Raw genomic sequence first — 20,551 nt, forward strand, 5'->3', positions numbered from 1 at the left:
AGAAAAAAAATGAAATGGTGAAAAAAAAAAAATATGAATATTTGGTTACCATTAGAAGAGAATAAAAGAAAAGAAAACTTTTTATATTTTCTCATGTTTTCTTGTATTTTTGACTAGATTTTTTTTTAGGAGCAAAAGAAAATTTCACAATTCCCAATGTAAAATTTTGTCCTTTTACCTTTTCTTTTCTTTCCTTCTTTGGGCTACCAAACACAGCCTTAAGGATGAAAAATATAAGACCCTAAAATCCAAAAAAACAAATCTCCTCCTCCTTTCGAGCATCCCATTCCTTCCCTCTATCTTCTTCACCTCTGTTCTTCGAAGGAAGCTTCGAAGCGTCACTATTCTTCGAGCAACGACCACTTTTGGGTTCTACTCCTCATGATCAACTCTTGATCCACACCTCCGATCAGATATCTCTTGTTCATGGTGGCTTTTCTTAAGGATAGAGAGTTATAGAGCTTCTTTGCCAAGGGATTTGTGTATCCATGTCTCCGCCGTTGTCTGGAGGTTTTGATTCATAAGGAGGCTCGAGTCTTGCTGCTTCTCCTGCTTATGCTTTGTGAACCGCTAACTGATGAACTAGAATTGAAATAGTGTAGAACATACCATAATGGAATCAAATATTCCACCCTATACTGTAACATCACAATGCATGCAAGTTTTGTTATTAAGTAGTGGAGATAGATAATAGTCGTGTTTGGGTTAACATGTTTGGCTGATTTTTGCTTTGGGATCCTGTGTGTCCTTATTTTTCTTTTTTAGGGTTTCAAAGATACTCGAATGCTCAGCTTCCTGTGGTTTTCTCATCGTAAATCTACTTTTCCATTCACAATAATGATATCAATCTCATATATATTTTTTTATTCGAGGAAAGAAAATATATAAAGAGTGAGTTTAGATGATACTTAGCTTTTTTCTTACTTTGCACTTATCTTGAAACGCTGATCTGTTGAGATGTCTAATAAACATCATAGAGGTTGGTACAATTAATGTGTGAAATTGATAAGAGGATGGATTAAAGAACTTGACTCACATGCTTTGCTAGTAACAAAGAACTTGAACAAAAGAAAAGACTAGTTGCTTTGAAATTTACAACTCCAACATTATATGCATTTTATTTTATAATTAATTTTTATCAGATTTGATACTTGATTTACAAAAATAAACTGGACTCTAATTGTTGTCATAGATTAATGATGATGGCAAGATGTGGGTAATTTGTACTTGTGGGATGACACACAATTTGTAATAATAGTAATTTTATACTTGTAAGATAAATATATGTATTTCTTTATTTATTTTATCATAGTAACTGCATCACAGCACTGATGCCATCCATCAACACAAGTTTGTCTGAATTATTGTGTGCATGGAGAAGCAAAAGGTATTGCTTGAAATTAGGCTATTTATTTATTTTTAAATTATGAACATGTGCAATCCACTCACAACGCGTCCTATAAAATTAAAAAAATAAAACAATACATTATGCACTACTTTTATATTTTTCTGAATTCTTACAAATATTTTTTAATTTTTTACACAATTATTATAACTTTTTGACTGTATATTATTAATCCAACTATTTACAAATATTTACCTTTGTGGTTTCATTTTCTGCAATATTCTAATATAAAAATTATATTTAATTATTTTTTAATATCCTTTTGATCATTGATTGATATATATATATATATATATAAATCATATAACAGGATCGATCTATACCAAAATCCAAGGAAATAGTGATCTCCTGGTTCTGTATGGCAAGAAGAACGAGACCGGTGCAATACCGTACTCTGATCCAGCAGCAAGGAGACTAATACTGAGATAGATGTGATATCGTACTCAGAACTAAGACGTGCAGAATTAAAGATAAATAGATAAAAGGCAAGACCATAAACTCAAAATAAGAACAGAAATATAAAAGCAGAAAATAAAAGCTATTTAACCAGCTCTATTTCTCAGAATCAAGAGGCACGACTGTAGGCTTTAATCTGAGGATAGAACAAGAAGCGAGCTATATATAAGATGCATAAATAATGATGTAATTTGAAAACTAAAATAAACTTTGTATAATATATTTGGAGAATTTGATACAAGGCTTTAGGTAGGTTTGGGTTGGAGGGTTTGAGAAGAAGAAGGATGTGTTGATCTTAGTAAGAGCTTTGGAGTTTGTTGGTGCTAACCTTTGAGGGCGATCGGACTTATAAGACGATCGGACCTTGAAGTAGTTGATTGAAGACCGGCAGAGTACTTGGAAGTCCGACGGGGTTTGATGATCTTGAAGGACTAAGAGGGGCGATGCTTGGGGAGCTTCTCTCTCTTAATTCTAATCTTTGGTGGAATTTTCACAAGTGATTTGGGAAATGGGGAAGTATCCCTTTTATAGATTAAGGAGACACATTTACATTTCATTTGAGTTTTTGGTACATTTGGGTTTCATTTGATACTATGCTAGGTTACATTTGGAATAGTACCGAAATGCATTTCATTTGGTATTCTGCACTTGAATTTGGAGTACTGTTTGGCGCCAAAAGTTGGAGCTGATATCGACCTTTGATTTAGAATCTTCAATGATCTTACCACGGCATTCCACGTGTCAGGGACACTGTTCTCCATATTGGTTTGATCAAGGAGAGTGTACCATATTTGACTGAGCCTGGTATTGGCCTGACTGTCCTTTAACCTGGGATAGTAACAGTACCTCCTTTCCTCTAAGAGGTTGTCCGATGTTATTTGACTAGGTGAGTTTTCGACTTCACTGATCGGCTAGATTAAAATCGTCTTAGTAGACATTAAGGACCAAATCAGGGTTTGGTCGAAGAGGACTTTGATTTTGTAGTGGCCCGGCGAGACTTACGGGAGGTTACTTCTTTGAATTTGTTTGAAGATGATGCTTTGGAGCTGGTAGGCTCATAATCTGGGTCATCTTCATAGGGATCTTGGGCCATTTGCTGAGTGTGGCAATGGGCCAGCTTAGAACCTTTGATGGAACTAAGACTATACGCGCCATCGCTGGAGTCTTCTTCATTATCTGAGTCAGAACCGAGCTCAGCAAGGTGAGCTCGAAGAGCTTCCTTTTCACTTTTGATGCTTGATTTGGATGATGTTGGAAGGGTCAAAACTGGTTTGAGGCCCGTAAGGCTTTGGATGAGTGTCGTCTTCTCGCATTTGGAGACATCACAGTTGTCCCACCATTTGATATTGAAAATCTGGCAGAGGACCGGGGCAACCCAGTCAGGGGTCTGGAAATCATAAATTTCATATTCTCAGAAAAGTATCCATGCTAGGCGGCAATGGAGAAAGAACCAGAGAAGGTCAGGTTGGTGAGGAAGAGGTGTAGAGTGTTTGCAAAATACTTAGTAGGAATTTTGAATTTGGGGTGGGATGATGTCAATAATAGGACCATATTGGTCCCACCATCGAGGAAACCAGAGGGGTGTTTGGTTATTGAATTTGTAATCAAAACAGAAAAATCAGGAATGGCGGTTAATCCTGTTTTGGAAGCAGAAGGCTTTGTACCAGGCCTCTTGGTAATCATAATATGTGTAACCAGGAGGATTGTAGGCATTTGGAAAATTTTTTGTGGTGAGGGGGTGATTGCCCCAGTCTTGAAGGCTAAGAACTTTGCATATGGTTACAGTAGTGTGAGTAACCAGGAAGATTGTAGGCATTTGGAAATTTTTTTGTGGTGAGGGGTTGATTGCCCCAGTCTTAAAGGCTAAGAACTTTGCATATGGTTACAGTAGTATAAGTAACCAAGGATTTGTCATTTTTTGTCAAAATTAAGTTTGAACCTGACAGAGTCAGTATCTATGAGAATATACTCATAGAGTTCTTGAGTCTTTGCAGCAGAGGGGAAATGATAATGCCACCCTTGGAAGAATATCCTTTGGGCAATATTGATTGGGGAATCTATATTATTTTGGAGAGATTCCTCAATAATAAAGAGGTCTTATTTGAAAGGTTTTTCATGATATTAGCTTTTTAGTTTGGAACCCTAAGCCGTTTGGAGAGGCTTAGCTTGGGTGGTTTGGAGGCTGGTGTTTATCTTGTTTGAGGTTTGAAGGTGGCCAGTGGCAACCGAAGAGAGGACCACCGCATGAGAGTATGGTTTGTTAATGGAGGCCATCTGGGATTGGCTTCGAGTAACCATTTGGTTTGATGGGGCGGTAGAAGTGTCATAACTAGATTTTATTTTTACAAGAGAATTTGAGGAGGTGGACTCCTTAGGGGGAGCCATTCTAAGGAGATTGATTTGTGGAATCTGGCCCTGTAGGAATTCACGGGTAAGAAAGTCAGGGACAGAATTGGATTCTCCTTTAATATAATCGATTTGAAATTCGAAAATTGAAAGTAGTGCCTACCATCTGGCAAAAATTTGTTTAGATGCAAGGTTTGAAACATCATTTTGTAAAACAAACTTAGCAGCATGGCAATCAACACGAACTAAAAATGGTTTGTTTAGTAATGCATTTTGAAATTTTTGGTTGCAAAGAACAATAGATAAAATTTCTTTTTTAATGGTACTGTAATTCTTTTTAGCATAATTCCATATTTCGGAAGTAAATTGGACAAGTTGTTCTTTGGTTTCATCATAAAGTTTTTGTTTGAGGATTCCTCCATACCCGATGTCAGAGCCATCGGTCTCAACTATTTTAAAGGCCTCAGGGTTAGGGATAAATAGACAGGGAATCTCTTTAACTAATTTTTTGATGGTCTGGACAATGCTAGTCTGAGCAGAGGACCAGGGTGCAGGTTTCTTTTTGAGCCTGAGGTATAATGGCTCAGAAATTTTTATAATCTGGGGAAGGAAATCTCGGACATAATTAAGACTTCCAAGAAACCTTTGTAATTGTGTTTTATCTAGAATTTGGTCTTGAAATTTGTCCCCAAAGGAGATGGCACAGTCGATAGGAGTTAAGGTGCCTTTTTCGATAAGATGTCCGAGAAAACAGACTTTGGTGAGAAAAAAATTCCATCTTTCTTTTTGAAAGGACGAGGCCGTTAGATTTTATAATTTGATAAAAGGTTCGTAAATGTTTGAAATGTTGATCCACCGAATCAGAAAAAACTAGAACGTCATCAATGTAGACAATTGTGAATTGTCCATGAGAATTGAAGATGTCGTTCATAATTTTCTGAAACTCACTGGGAGCATTTTTGAGGCCGAATGGCATGACATTCCATTCATAAGGCCGAAAGGGGTCGTAAAGGCAGTTTTGTATCGGTCTTTCTTATGAATCTGGATATTCCAGAAACCAGATTTCATATCGAATTTTGAAAATATTTTTGCTTGGTAAATACGTTGTAAAAGGTCCTTTTGGTTGGGGATGGGATATCGGACCCATTGGAGGGCATCATTAAGAGGTTTGTAATTGACGACCAACCTGGGAGTGTCGCGTTCAATTTCGACAGCTTTGTTGACATAAAAGGCTGTACAACTCCAAGGAGAAGTACTAGGCCGAATGAGCATTTTGGATAGGAGGTCATTTATTTCAATCTTATATGTTTCTAAAAGAGTTTGGTTCATTTGAGTTGGCCGGGCTTTAGTAGGGATTTGAAGATCGAAAAAACCCAAAGCATAAGGAACGGAGACCATATGCTCTTTGCGATGCCAAAAAGCATCAGGGACGTCGGAGCAAAGGTCAAGTTTGAACTTAGATCAAATTTGGTTAATTTGATGAACAATTTTGGGTTTTTTAATTTGTTCAGAGATTCTTTAATGAAGAAGCTTTGCTTTAAGAAAATTTAATTGTTTGATTTTGTTGATACTTTGGTTGGAAATTGTTTGAGCTTGTAAGAAAGGGAAGACAATTTTTTAACCTTTAAATTTTGTTGTAATACCATCTTGGGTTATTTTGAAAGGCTTGATTTTTTCTAAAAAGGGTTGGTCAAGAATTATAGTTTGGTCAAGATCTTTTGCTAAGATAAAAGTTTGGGGAAGGCAAAGGCCTTTGTTATAGACGTGGGTATTTGAAAGTTTGTATTGGACATTCAACCCAGACCCATTAACAGTATTAAGACGTTGGGTCATTCGTTCATAGAACTAGGTTGGAATGTCACCTTCGTTGATACAATTGAGTTGGGCTCCCAAGTCAACAAGGGCAATAGCAGAGAATTTGAATGAAGCATTTATAACCAAAGTTATATGGATGTACCAATTCTGACAAGTAATGGTAGACACAAAACCAGGGGCTTCAGGGTTGAGAGTGGCTTCGAGATTAGATGTTTCTTGAGCCGAAAAGGGATTTTTGAAAGGTGCATTTGTAATAGGTTCAATATTTGATATAGGGGTTTGGTGGTTTTGTGGCCGATTAAGCAAAGATAATTGATGTTTGATACTTTTAATTTCATATTGCAAGGTTGCAGTAGTGGTTTCAAGAGCTTTGATTCGATTGGAGTGGTCTGAAGTAGACGGCTTTGGAATTTTGTCAAACTTTTGAATTATCTGTTGGAGGTTATAAGGTTTGAGAGAATTTTGTGTAGAAATATTTTGTTTAAGGTATTCAAGACAAGTCTTCTTTTGTTCTGGGTCTGTCAGATTGTCAATATATTCGAAAATATTTGTTTGTGGAGATGCTCTAAGCATCCTAACGGATTTGGGAGCACAATCTTCACAGCTTAGTCCAATAATGTAAGAATCACAAGCACAGGCCTGAAAATTCTCATTATCAGTTGAACTGGAAACAGCATGCTCGGAAGCTTGGACTTGATTTAGTTTGTAAGTTTCTTTATCAGAAGACGAAGAGGAAGTTTCTTGGAAAAGAGTAAAGATTTGAGTCTTATCTTGTTCAGATATTTGTAAAGAATTAATTCTTTTGGATACTCGACAGTATTTGGCAATGTGGCCAAGCTTACCACATCTAAAGCATCCTTGAGAATCAGGGCTTTGTTTTAAATCTTTTTTATTTTTAGGTGCCTTGAAAGGCTTCTTATACTTGTTATATTTTGGTTTCGAAGAATTTTTTTGATAAAATTCCGGGGTTGTAAAACGTTTGCGAGAAACATATTTCTTAGATTTGTAAAAATCTTTATAATGTTTACGAGAAGATTTGTGTTTATGTTTTGTTGGAGGTCTAAGGGGAGCAAAACCGAATTGCTCACAGAATCCTCCTAATTCTCTTTTGTAAAATTTGTTCTCTTTATTAATTTGCTTTCTTAACCTAATATCAGTACAAAGGGCTAAACCTTCTTCGTGAATTAAGTTAATAATTTGTTCGTAAGTAATTTGATCGTATGGGATAATTCCATCGTTTTCTTTGCGAAGTCTTTGTTTAATTTTCTCAAAAAAAAGGGTTGGAAGACCTGTGAGAAACTTCTCTTTCCAACAGGGAAGATTAGCATAAGGCCTGATAAGGACTTTGGTTAGAAAGGCATCTTTGTACCATTTGAAATTATGAAGTTTTTTGCATCTAAGGTTTGATAACTGCTCAACAGTTCTATCTTTGAGACGAGAATGATTACCTAAGAAGTAATTTGTTATGCTGAAAATAAGGGTATTCACAGCATCTTCTATCGGTTCTCCTAAGTGGTTGAGAAGAGGTGTCCCGTCGGGAGAAGTTTGAATTACCGTTAAAATTTCTATTTTTTGATCATCAGTCAAGACATAATCCCACCAACTTTTGAGTTGACCAGTAAAGCCAGAAATAAGTAAAGTAACAACTGCACTATCTTCAGTATTCTGAATACGATATGCATTGCTGACCATAGTCATTTCCTACAATTTGTTCATGAGATTATGTTCGGACAGGCCATCTATGTTCCATTCATAGATGATGCCACTTTGGTAAGAAGTTTGAGGGGTTCTTCCTCGTGCCTCGATTTGAAGGTCAGGGAAGGTAGGGTGTTGAGTGAAACTTTATCCAATTTGATTGATCTGGGGAAAGACATCAGACTCATTTTCTGTGTTGGAGGAAGAGTCAGATGAAAATCCCATAATGGTAAGAACACCACCACGATTGGCGGATTCAACAGTCGGTTGGCTTTGTGTTGGTGATTGAGGGGCCTCTAAAGAAGTGAGACGATGATTAATTTGATCAAGTATATAAGATTTGTTAAGTAATTTTTGTTGTTGTCTTGGAATATGATAATGTTTGAAAAGCAGGGTTGAAGAAGGAACCGAAGCCGGAATCATAGATGAGGAGGCTAACGATTTTGGTTGGACAAGGCATTCAACTCAGGAAAGTTGATCACCTATGGTTTGAAGACTTAAATTTGTAAAATTTAATTGCTCAATTTGTTTTTTGTTTGGGTCATCTCGTTCAGCGACTTTGAGTGGAGAAACGATTATCTTCGTATTTTTACAAGCATCTTTGATACTTTCCACCGAAGGATGGATAGCAGTAGTAGTTGGACCGATGCTAAGGGTCCAAGATTTGTGGGAAACAGTTTGAGTACATATTTGGTTATGTTAAGGATAATATATGCTATTGTCTTGGGCATAAATATCAAAATATGTGAAAAAGAAAACATTTGTTTTAAGATTTGTCATAAAATTATACCAATTTGTTCTGATTTGAGCTTGTTATTCAAGATTAAAAGTTTTGAAGAACCAATCATGTTTTTGTTTGTTCCTGGATGATTCAAAATCAGTTCTAAGAAAAGGTTTGTTTATTTGGTATTCATAATCAGTTTGAAGCATATAAACACCAACATCATATTGAGGTGAAGCCACCTCAGATGGAGTTGGAGAATGGGGTTGGTTTTGGTCAGTTTGTTGTTGTTCAGGCTGGGAAGAATGTGGTACAGATGAAGATGTGTCATAGGTACCATGAATGATATTTTGGCCGGAGTGTATTCCAGAAAGATTTGAAATGGTGGGTGGAGTCCTAAGAGGAGGAATCCAATGAAAAGAATCAGAAGAGGTCGAAGCATCTGAGCATGACCTACGGGAGTTTTGGTAAACAGATGGAGGTGGTTGTCTATTGAACCTAAGAGTGACTAATCCATCTAAATTTTGGAAAATTGACTGGATGTTAGTGTTTGAAACTTGGGGTGGGATAGCAGTCGTTTGCAGCTGCCATTCAGCAAGGAAAGAGATGTCTTTCCACTGGATCAATTTTGGGTAAACAATTTGACCTTGGAGACAATCAATCTCTAAGTAGAGGGTTTGTCCTTTAGGGGAACATTTAAGAGCTCGGAGTTTAACGGGTCTTCATAGCTTTGTATTTGATACGGTAGATGATAGAGATAGGGACAGATCCATGCATCATCTTATACCCGTGGATTTTGAGGTTGATTTTTAGGGAGTGAAGAATATTTGGATCTTCTAAGACTATGGACATATTTGGGTAAATATTGAAATGGACAGATCCATAACAAAGGCTTGTTTCAATGGCTCCCAGAAGGGAATCATTGAACTCAAGAAATCTTTGATCCCGAAGGGCTAACAGAAGGGATGTGTTAAGTCCTTCACGATGAAGAGCTTTAATGGCCACTTGGACTAAACCAACATGGACATAATTGAATTTCTGTTTTTGGTAAAGATCTTGTAAAGACCTGGGGTCAAAAAGGGTGGTTTCTTTAGTTTTTAGGGTGAAATTTATAGTTTGTTCAATGGTTTTGATGGTTTCGAAAGAAAGCTAATCTTTTTCATAAACTTCTTTTTGTGAAATCTTTGGCATGTCCCATTTTTTAAGTCTTTTGTCAAGATCTGTTATTTGTTCATCATAATGGAGCACATTAGAACTTGTGCTCGCCTCACTTGCCGATCTCATCAATATGGAGCAAGATAGATGATTCATAGTTTGAGATGTCTTAAGCTTGGGATAACCTTCTAGATCTAGTTATTTGAAGGGGTATTTTCAACTTAATTTGGGCACAAACGTGGTCTTACGCTCTCTTCTGCCACTCCTCCCAAAAGTCCAAAGGCTTATACCTCAACAAGAACTAAAAATAAAAGGGTTACACAGAAGAAAAGAAATCTACAAAATAAAAAACCGAATTCACCACCACCGTGGCTCTGATACCATATAATATATACAAAATTTTTACATATTTATTGTAAATTTTGTCATATTTGTCTTATTTCATGGAAAAAAAAAAATCACTCTTTTTGTCCTCCTATTTTGATTTCTATAATTTTTTTGGCCAATATTATGGCTTAAACAAGTTCGATATCAAAAGTGCATTTTTCCATCATTTCAGCCCGATTGATTTCAATTCGTACATTTTTTATTGGTAAGACAATTCGTACAATTGAGGGTTTCAAAATCAGTGAATCAGATCGGAATCATTTAAGACCCAATCTCAATTTTTTTCATTTCGAAGCAGAATATTTTCAGTTGCATTTGATAGTCATTCTATTTCAAAAACGACATTTCGTGTTAAAACTATAATTTTTTCTTTTTGTGTCAAAATTCCATTTTAGAACGAAACTTAAATGTGTTCCAACATTTCTCTTTTTTGGTGCATTTTTTATCTGGTTCATTAAAAAAAAAAAAAAATAAAGAAAAGAAAAGAAAGAAAGACGATTTGTGAACATCAAATGGAAGATTCCATTTTCTGTTTTTGTAAAACAAAAAAATGCCAAAAATATTTTCTCTAAGGACTATGAAACCCAACCTTTTTTTTTTTTGGTAAGAAAAGGGGTTTTAGATCAAGGGTCCGTTTGATAATGTTTCAAGAAACGCGTTTCTGTCGTTTCTGTTTCCAGAAACAGTAGAAACGGTGCAAAAAGCATTTGATAAAACTGTTTCGTTTCACTTATTTTTAGAAATAGAAATAGAAATTTTTACTTATTTATGGTTCAAGAAACGACCCAAGCGAAACAAATTCAACTTGTTTCGCCGTTTCTGGAAACGACTTGTGGCAATTTTTTCATTGGTTACTATCGACTTATAAAAACATGAGTTATCAAACACCTTCAATTCCGTTTCGATTATAGAAATGGAAATTTATGTTTCTGCTGTTTCTTGAAACAGAAACGGGAGAAACGTTATCAAACGGGCTCCAAATAGTCGATTCTAGTGTTCCTGGGACCGATTCCAAGCCGACCTGAATTGGAATCGAAATCGGCCCCTGTCGATTCCATCACCGAGACCTGTTTTTTAAAACCCTGGTATCAATACGATATATTGTAGGCCGATACCGATATTTTAAACCATGTGGTATTCTTCATCTTCTTCTTCCATGGACAACATGGACGACATGACCGTGTATTACCCACCATCGCCGTCGGTCTCCACAAGTCTCACTGCCCAAATTAACCTCCAACGCCGGCGCCACCTCTTGGGGCGGCTGCAGGACCCCACCGCCGCTTCCTTATCAGGTTGACCTGCCTCAGCAATACCAGCCGCAGCTCCGTTCGCTCAGTATGGTACGCGCCGCCCTCAACTTCAAGAAGACGTTCGAACCCTTTACATCTCAGGGCTTTCCAAAGACGTCAAACCTCGCGATATTTACAATCTCTTTTGGGCATTCCTTGACTACCAGTCTTCCCAGCTCAGGAGCTCTACCCAAAATTCACAGGTAATTAAACTCCTACACTACCTCCTTGACTCTTTACTCCTTCACCCTTTTCTGTCTACTTTTACTCTTCTCACTTTATCTTTCCACGTTGGGTTTGATTTTCCAAACCCTTGTTGTTCGGAATCTTTCGAGCTCTTGGAGGTAAGACATTTTAAACACCCTCTTCCTGAGAGTGAGATCACAAAGTTCTATTAATGAACAGAAGTGAAAATGAAAAACGGGGATCAAATTGGGTGTTGGATATTCCTTGAACTTGATTACTATAAAGACATAAATCAGTAGTTGACTCGATGGCTTGCCATAATTACAAATAAATCAGATGTGATTTACTTGTCTGCAATGCTTCTTGAATCCTTTTGCTCCACACCACCTCCACCCCCAACCCCACCGCCCCCAGACCACCCCCCCAAAAAAAAAAAAAAAAAAAAATGAATTGGTAACTGGGAGATGTGTAAGTCTTTTAGGTTCATCAGCGTACATGGATTATTAACCTTCAATGCGTAAATAGCTTGCATCCTTGCTGTTCATAATTTGTGTTTTTTATACTTAATCACATACTGTTTCCAGTGGCTGTACTATAATGTGGTCTTGTGTTGTAACAGGCTTTTCCTTTTGCTGTTTTTCCTGGTCAAACAGTCCACAATTGCACCAATGCTTTCATTGAATGTAAGAATAACTTTTTTTCAATGTGCATATAATGCTTGGAGAATCTTGTAAATCTGTGATTTTATGAATTATATTTTTTTTCTAAAATTTCTTGTGGCATAGAGGAAATACTTTTAAATTCATTGTATGTTTTGAATTTTGAAATTCCTTCTTCCCTCCCGGCCCTTTTAACTTTGGATGATTTTCTCTTCTGCTTTTTCTGCTGAAACTACGTTGGTCTTCCAAGTAAGTGTTTACAATTGCTATCTTAAATATATTTTTTCATCTAGTCATTTCAACGCAGAATGAAGGTTTTTCTTTTGTTTATTTTGTAGTAATTTTTTGATTTATGTTTCTGACTCTGTTCTTGATTTTGATTCTTAGTGGAAAAATACTTTCATCTTTTGTGGGAGATACATCTTCTGGGTTTTGATTCCAAGTATTCTGATACATTCTTAAATTTGTAAGATTTGTTTCTATATTTCGGCTGAAAACATGAGAAAACAATATGTATCTCCCAGGTGGGTGGTCTTCTGAAATCACACCTTATTGCCCATTCCCTACTTCCTAGATGATGTTGGCAATTCCAACCATTGAATAGACAATTCAAGGTCCAGATGGCCATGTGTTAAATTTCAGCATCAAATTCAATCATTTAGCTTCCCATGTTAGGATAGACCCTTCCATGTATATCTATGCGCCTCCTCGTGGTCCCGTTCCCCCTCTTCGTAGTCCTGGATTTTTAATGGTTTATTCTGCCTCCTGGATAAAATTGTGCTGAAACTTGGCATGTGGACAGGGGACCTTATGATTAACCTGTCCACATAATTTGGGCCCATTGGAGCTGCCACATGGCAGATATGCCAGGTGACATTTTGTAAATATCCTCTCGTGGGTGTCACATAACATGACCTATAAACATTTGGTTTTTTCTCTTTCTAGCAGACTAGGGAGAAATTATCTAATTTACCTTCTGATTAGTTGTTCTAGATTGTGTGATGAACTAGTTCTTTTGAATAAACAACAGGTAAAATAAAAGTTGTGGCTTGTTTCATGGACTGTTTGACGAATGGTTGGACATTTAAGACTGTTAAAACTTTCGGTTCACACAATCTAGTCCTAGATTAAGAACTCTTGGGTAGTTGAGAAGCTGTATGATTTTACTGCTGCTGTTGTTTATAAGATTAAGAACTCTGTAGATTCAAACTGGATAGCCAGACAGCTTGGCTGTGAACCATTGTGTTTATAAGATTCAAAAGTATAATACTAGATATCGGAGCAGGTTTCTGGCACACGCAATATTGCAGTGTCACTGTGTCTACAACATGGTAGTTTGGTTATAGCTCAACTTTGTGAGCAAATAGCCTGTGTGGTAATCTAGTTATGTGTCGATTTTCAGTTCAATCTCAGTTTTCTTCCTTCAGAACAGTGGTTTCAAAATTGTTTAAGAGAGAGAATTCTTTTTTAAGAAGTTGGACCATGAAACAAAGGGAAGAGTAGTACATCATACATTTTGTGTATCTATAGCAGCTCTCCTATTACCCTGTTCTTGGACACATGATGATCCTTTTGCATCATGTTTCTTGAAAATGGTGACGCTTCTTTGAATTTTTAGGTCACCTAATTGTGAATAGTGTCTGATAATGGTTTTATGTCCATTTTTACTTGGGATATGACTTTTCTAAGTTACTGTTTTGGCAACCTAGTTCGACAATGGATATTTTATCTGAATGCTGGCTGAAGAAACTGATAATGCTAATTCTAATAGATGGCCCTCTCTTGGTTTCAATCCTTGTGATGCTGTGGTGAAGAATTCTAGTCCTAGTTTTGTGAGTAGGAATAAGCAGCCTATAATACATCTTTGGAACACTTATCCAGGTTGGTTTTGTTTTTGGGCATCTTTTTAGAGATTACTTTTCTGTGAACACCCTCAGCTTCATATTGCCATAGAACTCTAGCCTGGATCTTTGACAAACAACATGGGTATATAGGTTGCTTTTATCTATTTGCATTAGTATGACTAGCATGAGTCTAATAGATAATGAAAATTGAACTGATGGATAAACATGAATAAGAATCATTGAAATGTTGCTTTTTTCTACAACGTTACGTTGTCTCAGTTCTCATTTTCTGGTATTAAGAGCCCTTATGTCACTTTGCTTGTAGGGACTGGTGTTTGACCTTGTGGAGTCAACTTTTTATATAAATCTTGCAAAATCAAATTCGAGATCTACGTTCTCAAGAAGAGGTCTATTGCAAGTTGAATTAGCCTTTATACTTTTCTTGTAGGGACTGGTGTTTGACCTTGAGAAGGAGTCAACTTTGTATATAGATCTTGCAAAATTGAATTCGAGATCTAAGTTCTCAAGAACAGGTCTATTGCAAGTTGAATTTCTTCCACTTAAAATTTTCCTATTTTCGCTTTCATTTAAAAGAAGAATCTTTACCAATTATGTTTGTTGAAGCTGTTCTAAAACTAAGAAACAGATAATGGAAGAGCTGGTTCTTCTGAAAAGAAAGTTAGGGAGTGATGTGCTATTATGCTGCAATTCCTGGAGGAATTCCCGACTCTGGTAAGATAATTCTCCACACACGTTTAGAGTCAAGAGGAGTTAGTGTTTGTTCAGTAGCTTATTGTAGACTATATTTTATTGTTTTTCTTCTATCTTGTTTTCAAATTTGATATGGTTTCGTGACCCAATTGGTTCCATCTCTTGTAGTCAATGAGTGAAAATATACTCTACTTGCGGTCACTTCTACAGGCAGAACATATTTGAGAGAGCACCTTAATAGCAATCTTCCTTATGTTAGGTGCATCACTCCCATATAGAACCCACCATTCACCAGCATTAGATTATTCTTGTGGTAAGTGATTAGACTTTGTACATACTTATCGGAATCGAACAAAGAAAATAAGTTAATAGGCCCACCAAGAGTAGTACCGTCCAGACTGGGCTTTGTGATTGTACGATTGAAAGTCCCATATGGATCCCTTAGTTCTTTAGCTTTGCCCATTTCAAACATTGGAAAGTTAGCATTAATACCAAATCGAGTAATTAGATTGATTAGAAATACTTAAGAAACTAGCACTTGGATTGTATAAAGTGGATTTTACTCCAGCTTGGCCACCACCTCTTGCATTACATCTATCAGTTCTTGATTCACCCCAAGTCTATACTCTATACTTGTTTTGTAGTTGGGATTAAAATAATAAGATGGAAGTGATATAAAACACTTGTCAAGTTGTCAATGCTATGAAGATATAAAATGGACTTCACCAAAAAAAGAAGAAGATATAAAATGGAAAGTAATTTGACTTAAGGACTTAGGTAGATGAAAATAGAAACTCACTAGTTTTATGTAATGGATGCATAAGTTGCTTCTCCTAGCGATCGTGTATAATCTAAAGGTAGCTCCCGCCTCCACATATCGCTATCGCCACGTGGTCCATCATCTTCCCTACAACATACAAGTGTGGCAAGTAGGCTTCTTCTCAGAGTTGACCTTCCTCAACATCTTTACCACTTTCTCTAGTAATATGACCTTTAGATCATGCTGGAACTGCTCACTAGATATGGTCGACTGGGCTGCTTTACCTCATAGAGATCCCGACTCCCTCCGACTGAACCACTCCTCCAAAGCAAGTATAAACCTGAGTCCAACCTTCTTTTCTTCAAAGCTCTTCAGGGCAATGTTTTTTTGTGGCGAATTGAGTAATGTCGGGCCTCACCAAAACACTTGTTTCTAAACAATTGTAGTGCATATCCCTGGTTGATCACAAATGTGGCTACTCATCTAGCTTTCTCGACCACACTTTGGACGTCTTCCCCTTGTCCTTCAATATGAGGTCAATGCAGTGGCTGCACATGGGGTCCAAATCAAGGGGTACTTGTTGTTCATTAGTCTCTCCCCAACCTTCTTAAAGTTGTTGTCATTGTCCGTCTCCACTTAAACAATATTCTCCATCCCCACCTCATTTACTACCTCATTCAGAAAATTGTATATATACTTGGTGTTGGAATATGTATCCTTGATAGGGAGAGTGTCCCCATCGTGACATGGTTATCTTAGTTACTTTCCGAGTTAGATTAGGTTGTTTACTTTCCTAGTTAGACTAGATCTCTATTTTCCTAAATTAGAGTTATGCTAGAATTGTCCTTCCCATTCCAACTATGATTGTACTTGGATCTACTTATTATAAATATATGATAGAGGGAGACTGGCAGACTGCAGACACATTGGCTGCTCCTCTCCTTTTCTGTCTCTCTTCTTCTTCCTCATCTCTTTTCTCTCAAGTTACTGGTTATAGATCTTTGGTTTTCTACATGGTATCAGAGCCACGAAGAATAAGAAAAAAAAAAAAAATGAAAAAGAAAAAAAGAGGGGTGTCTAAGTTTGAGTTTATACTTACCTGCATTGTGTGTCTGTTTATTCGTTTGATTTCCTGCATCACTGTGAAATTCTGTTTTGATGTTTTCCTGAGGGTATCTTCTCGACTTAATGGGTCATCCACTGGATTTTGGTATTTGCTGGTTCGAAGCATTGGTTGATGGAGTATATGCTGTCTTGTGGAGTCAGGGCTTCAAATATTTTTCATTTTTGCTAATCTGGGTATCTATTGAAGATGGTTTTTCCACTTCCCCTTTGGTATCGTCTTCTACTATTCTGCAATATGTCGAATCGTAGAACAATTCTTGTCTGTATTGTGCTGTTGGAATCATAAGGTTGAAGACGACCCCAATTTTTTTTTTTTTGCCAGCGCCTTCCACCTGCAGGTCGAAGGATTTCCTGCTAGTTGGAGGGTTTCTTGCGGGCAATGTTGCTTGTAGATTCTGATTCTGCACCTGCATTATTTCTATGCCTTAGGGCGGCTTACCCTTCTGAATTTCCACCCCAAAGAAACCATTTGCTATGAGAATCAAATACTTGCAACCCACACTATGACAACACTATTGTTGGATCTGGTTTTGGCAGGTTCTATTAGAAGGAATGGTTGTTGATCTCTTTGGTTGCTTGCTGGAGTTCATAGGTTGGCGATTCAGTCATGTCTCTTGAAGTTGCCATCCTTTCTGAAGTCAGGTGAGAGGAAACATCCCAATATCACCCTAATCTGGTTCTTCCCCTTTGAAGTCGTGAGGTTGAAGACGATAGTCCTCTTCCTTTTCCTCCAATTTGTTGCTCTTTTTATTTACCACTTTCCTTCTTTACCCCTCCTTTTGCTTTTAAATCAGCACTTTTATTTTATTTTATTTCCTTATTTCTTCTTCCCATATTAATGCCCCCCCTTTACCCTTTTATTTACATCTTGCCATTGAGTGTTTTGCGAGGATTACCCTTTGCACTACACATACACCACACTCCTTTGCCTCTTTCTCTTAAATTGAAGTTTTCATATTATTGCCCCCTCCTTTCTCCTCTTAATTACTTATTTGCGATTATATTTGGTCACTTCCTAGTTTACCCTTTGACCTTGGATTGTGATTTTAATTGAAGTTCCCTTTTATTGCTAAATTGCCATCCCACTTTGGAACTTTGATTATTACAAAAGTGTCATTCCCCTTTGCAATTTCAATTTATTTACCATCCTGCCATTCTCTCAAAGACTTCAACCTATTTAGGGTACTGCCACTCCCTTGTAAGATTGAGGGATTTACAAATTTGCCATTTAATCTTGGACATTTTGATTAGTTATGGTTCTGCCATTACCCCCTTGTTATTGCCTATTATGAACTTGGATGGGTCTATACCAAACCCAATTGAGTATTTTGACCCAGGTTCCGCATTAATTGGGGATTGCATGAAGTAATCACAGAATTGCCATTGGGCATATGCATGTGCCATATTATTGCTTTGGTGGGCCCGAAATCACATCTTTGGGCTTGACAGTGTTTTTGGCACTGGTATTGGCATGTCTCGGTGCTTGGAGATTGTTTGTTCCGTTTTGTAGCCGTGAGGGGGAGTTGGAAATTATTTAATGCTCTTGGTTAAGAGATTCCTTGGGATTCTAATTATTGGAATTATTTGTTCACGTGTAATTCTACACGTGAGGGGGAGATTGGAGATTTTTATCTATTGGAATTATTTGTTCACGTGTAATACTACATGTAAGGGGGAGATTGGAGATTTTATCTACTCTGCACAATTCATCAATTGGAGATTATTATCAGTGAAGACTATTTCTCTAATCGTGTCTTCAATAACAATTTTAGCTTTTGAAGGGCAACACTAATGAAGCGATATCTTAAGATGAGGTGATCTCTTAAGGATCTAAGTTGCTGTCCTCCATCTTTACCTTTGTTAGAGCATGATTGGTGCTTTTGAAGATTGGCTGTCCACCACTCCACCTTGTGTGATTGAATTGATTCATTTCTTTGAAGATCGAGTTCTTCCCTTATATTGAATATCGTGTCTTCCCCTATTGAAAATCAACTTTCGCAATTATAGGATAGCATTTGTCATTGTAACTTGTCTGCTGCTACGGTATTTTGGATTGCGGTTGATGATATCTACTCTTTTTGCGATTTTTTTATTCTTCCTTTTGGAGAATGAGTCTTCCTCATACATTAAAGATCAAGTCTCATCTTTACCGTCCACTTTGTTCGTTGCTGGTGCTTCGACACGACCTTTTTTATCTACTGATGCTACTGATGTTGGTGTGCTTGAGTTGATGTCACTATTGATTTTATGGTGGTTGATTGAAGTTCCTACTGTTTATTGGAGCCAACAACTAATATTTAAGATTGGTGATGCATTTGATTTTCTATTCTTGTTGGCTAGAGTCTTTCTTTTGATACATGTATACTCCAGCTTGAGGGGGAGTGTTGGAATATGTATCCACGATAGGGGGGGGGGAGTGTCCCCATTGTGACATGGTTATCTTAGTTACTTTCCAAGATAGATTGGGTTGCTTACTTTCCGAGTTAGACTAGATCTCTAGTTTCCTAAATTAGAGTTAGGCTAGGATTGTCTTTTCCATTCCAACTATGACTGTACTTGGATTTACTTATTATAAATATATATTATGGAGGAAGACTGCTAGACGCCTAGACACATCGGCTGCCCCTCTCCCTTGCCGTCTCTCTTCTTCTTCCTCATGTCTCTTCTCTCAAGTTACTGGTTATAGATCTTTGGTTTTCTACACTTGGCATCCTTTATCTCTTTGGATGCATCTATTGATTTATTGAACACAATCCTACCATCACAGTAGACCATGAAGTTGATGATGGACTGTCTAATGGGTCCAGTCCAACCATCACTTAAACAATCACACCTTAGTCTGCCCATGTCCCCTTGAGGGTCTTAACATACTCCTCAAGCTCCAGTCTCTACTATGGCAAATAGACATTTATGAGCTTGTATACAGTGAAGCCCTTCACTCCTTTTCCAGCCCTCTGTACAATGGAGCATATTCTGATAGTAGACTCCCTCAGATGAATGTATTGGATTGCTGTGGTAAAAGACCACTTTGACACAGTGTCCCCACTTGACCTTTCTAATTGGGTTGCAAGCGATTTAGCTTCTGTCTATTGCTTTGGGTCTTGAAAACTATAGGATCCTACACAAGGATGCCTATGACATCCTCATCTATCGGGTTGGGGCTCTCCTCACACTTTGTGATCCCCAGTAGGGCAACTCTGTTTGCTTCTATTTCTTCCTCCCCCATGTCTACCCCTGTGTAGAAGAATCAATACCACTAGCCTCTATCGTAGTTTCTCTAGAAGAACCAACTCCACTCCCTATCTCTCTTAACCTACCTTGCTCCTACATATGTGCCACTCAGTTCACTGCCTTAGCAAGTTGTATTTCTCTCGCCTCTACTTCTGTCTCTACATCACCAGGCATGTAATCCTTATCAGCATTAGAATCAAAGTCATTCCCTATTGTTGGCGGTCTCTCCAGCACTTTCCTTTTGCTTATCCATCCTCCTCTTTATTTGTCCCTTCATGAGGGCAACATTGCCTTCTACACCTTGCTAGGGACCCTGGGGCATTTGGCCACATCTTTGTGTCCCCTAGCCAGATGTTACTTCAGTGTAGTGGCTCCACCTCCCTTCCCATAGTAATTATGTTATGCTTTTTTTATGTCATTTCCAATAGGTACGCTATGCCTCTATGATACGTCTTCTCCCTCGTCTCCCTGATTATGTAATCTTTTTACATCGTTGAAACAAAAAATGCTACATTATTAAATTTTTATATCAATTAAACCTCATAAGACCTATATATCATAATTTTTTACCCAACTCATAAATTTTTTTTTAATAAAAATATTAATGCTCAAATTAACTCGTATGGAACGACACATTAATCACCACTTTTCAGTTGAAAAGTTAGAAATGATACTTTCAGAAAATTTTCGTATATAGAATATTTTCTCCTATGGTTTCATATCTAATTCTTCTTCTTTTTTTTTTTTTTTTTTTTTTTTTTTT

The 20,551-nt window shown here is 37.2% G+C and overlaps 1 protein-coding gene across 18 annotated transcripts in view; it reads left to right on the forward strand.

Moving 5' to 3' along the window:
* Positions 1-11,102: 11,102 nt before the first annotated feature.
* Positions 11,103-20,551, forward strand: part of LOC122070561 — a 21,225-nt gene continuing 11,776 nt past the window's right edge. For 5 of the 18 annotated variants that reach the window (XR_006137827.1, XR_006137825.1, XR_006137824.1 and 2 more), the window contains exons 1-3: positions 11,103-11,475; positions 12,078-12,141; positions 14,287-14,693. Coding sequence is in view for 1 of the 18 variants with exons in the window: in XM_042634743.1 (XP_042490677.1) it covers positions 11,321-11,475; positions 12,078-12,141; positions 14,410-14,494; positions 14,608-14,651 (348 nt within the window). In the remaining 17 variants the exon portion in view is untranslated. Of the gene's footprint in view, positions 11,476-12,077; positions 12,142-14,286; positions 14,694-17,094; positions 20,451-20,551 lie in introns of those variants that run through there. The other 13 variants (XR_006137833.1, XR_006137832.1, XR_006137836.1 and 10 more) reach the window with 10 other exon arrangements.

Source organism: Macadamia integrifolia, unplaced genomic scaffold, assembly GCF_013358625.1.
Source record: "Macadamia integrifolia cultivar HAES 741 unplaced genomic scaffold, SCU_Mint_v3 scaffold945, whole genome shotgun sequence".
Taxonomy (NCBI): domain Eukaryota; kingdom Viridiplantae; phylum Streptophyta; class Magnoliopsida; order Proteales; family Proteaceae; genus Macadamia; species Macadamia integrifolia.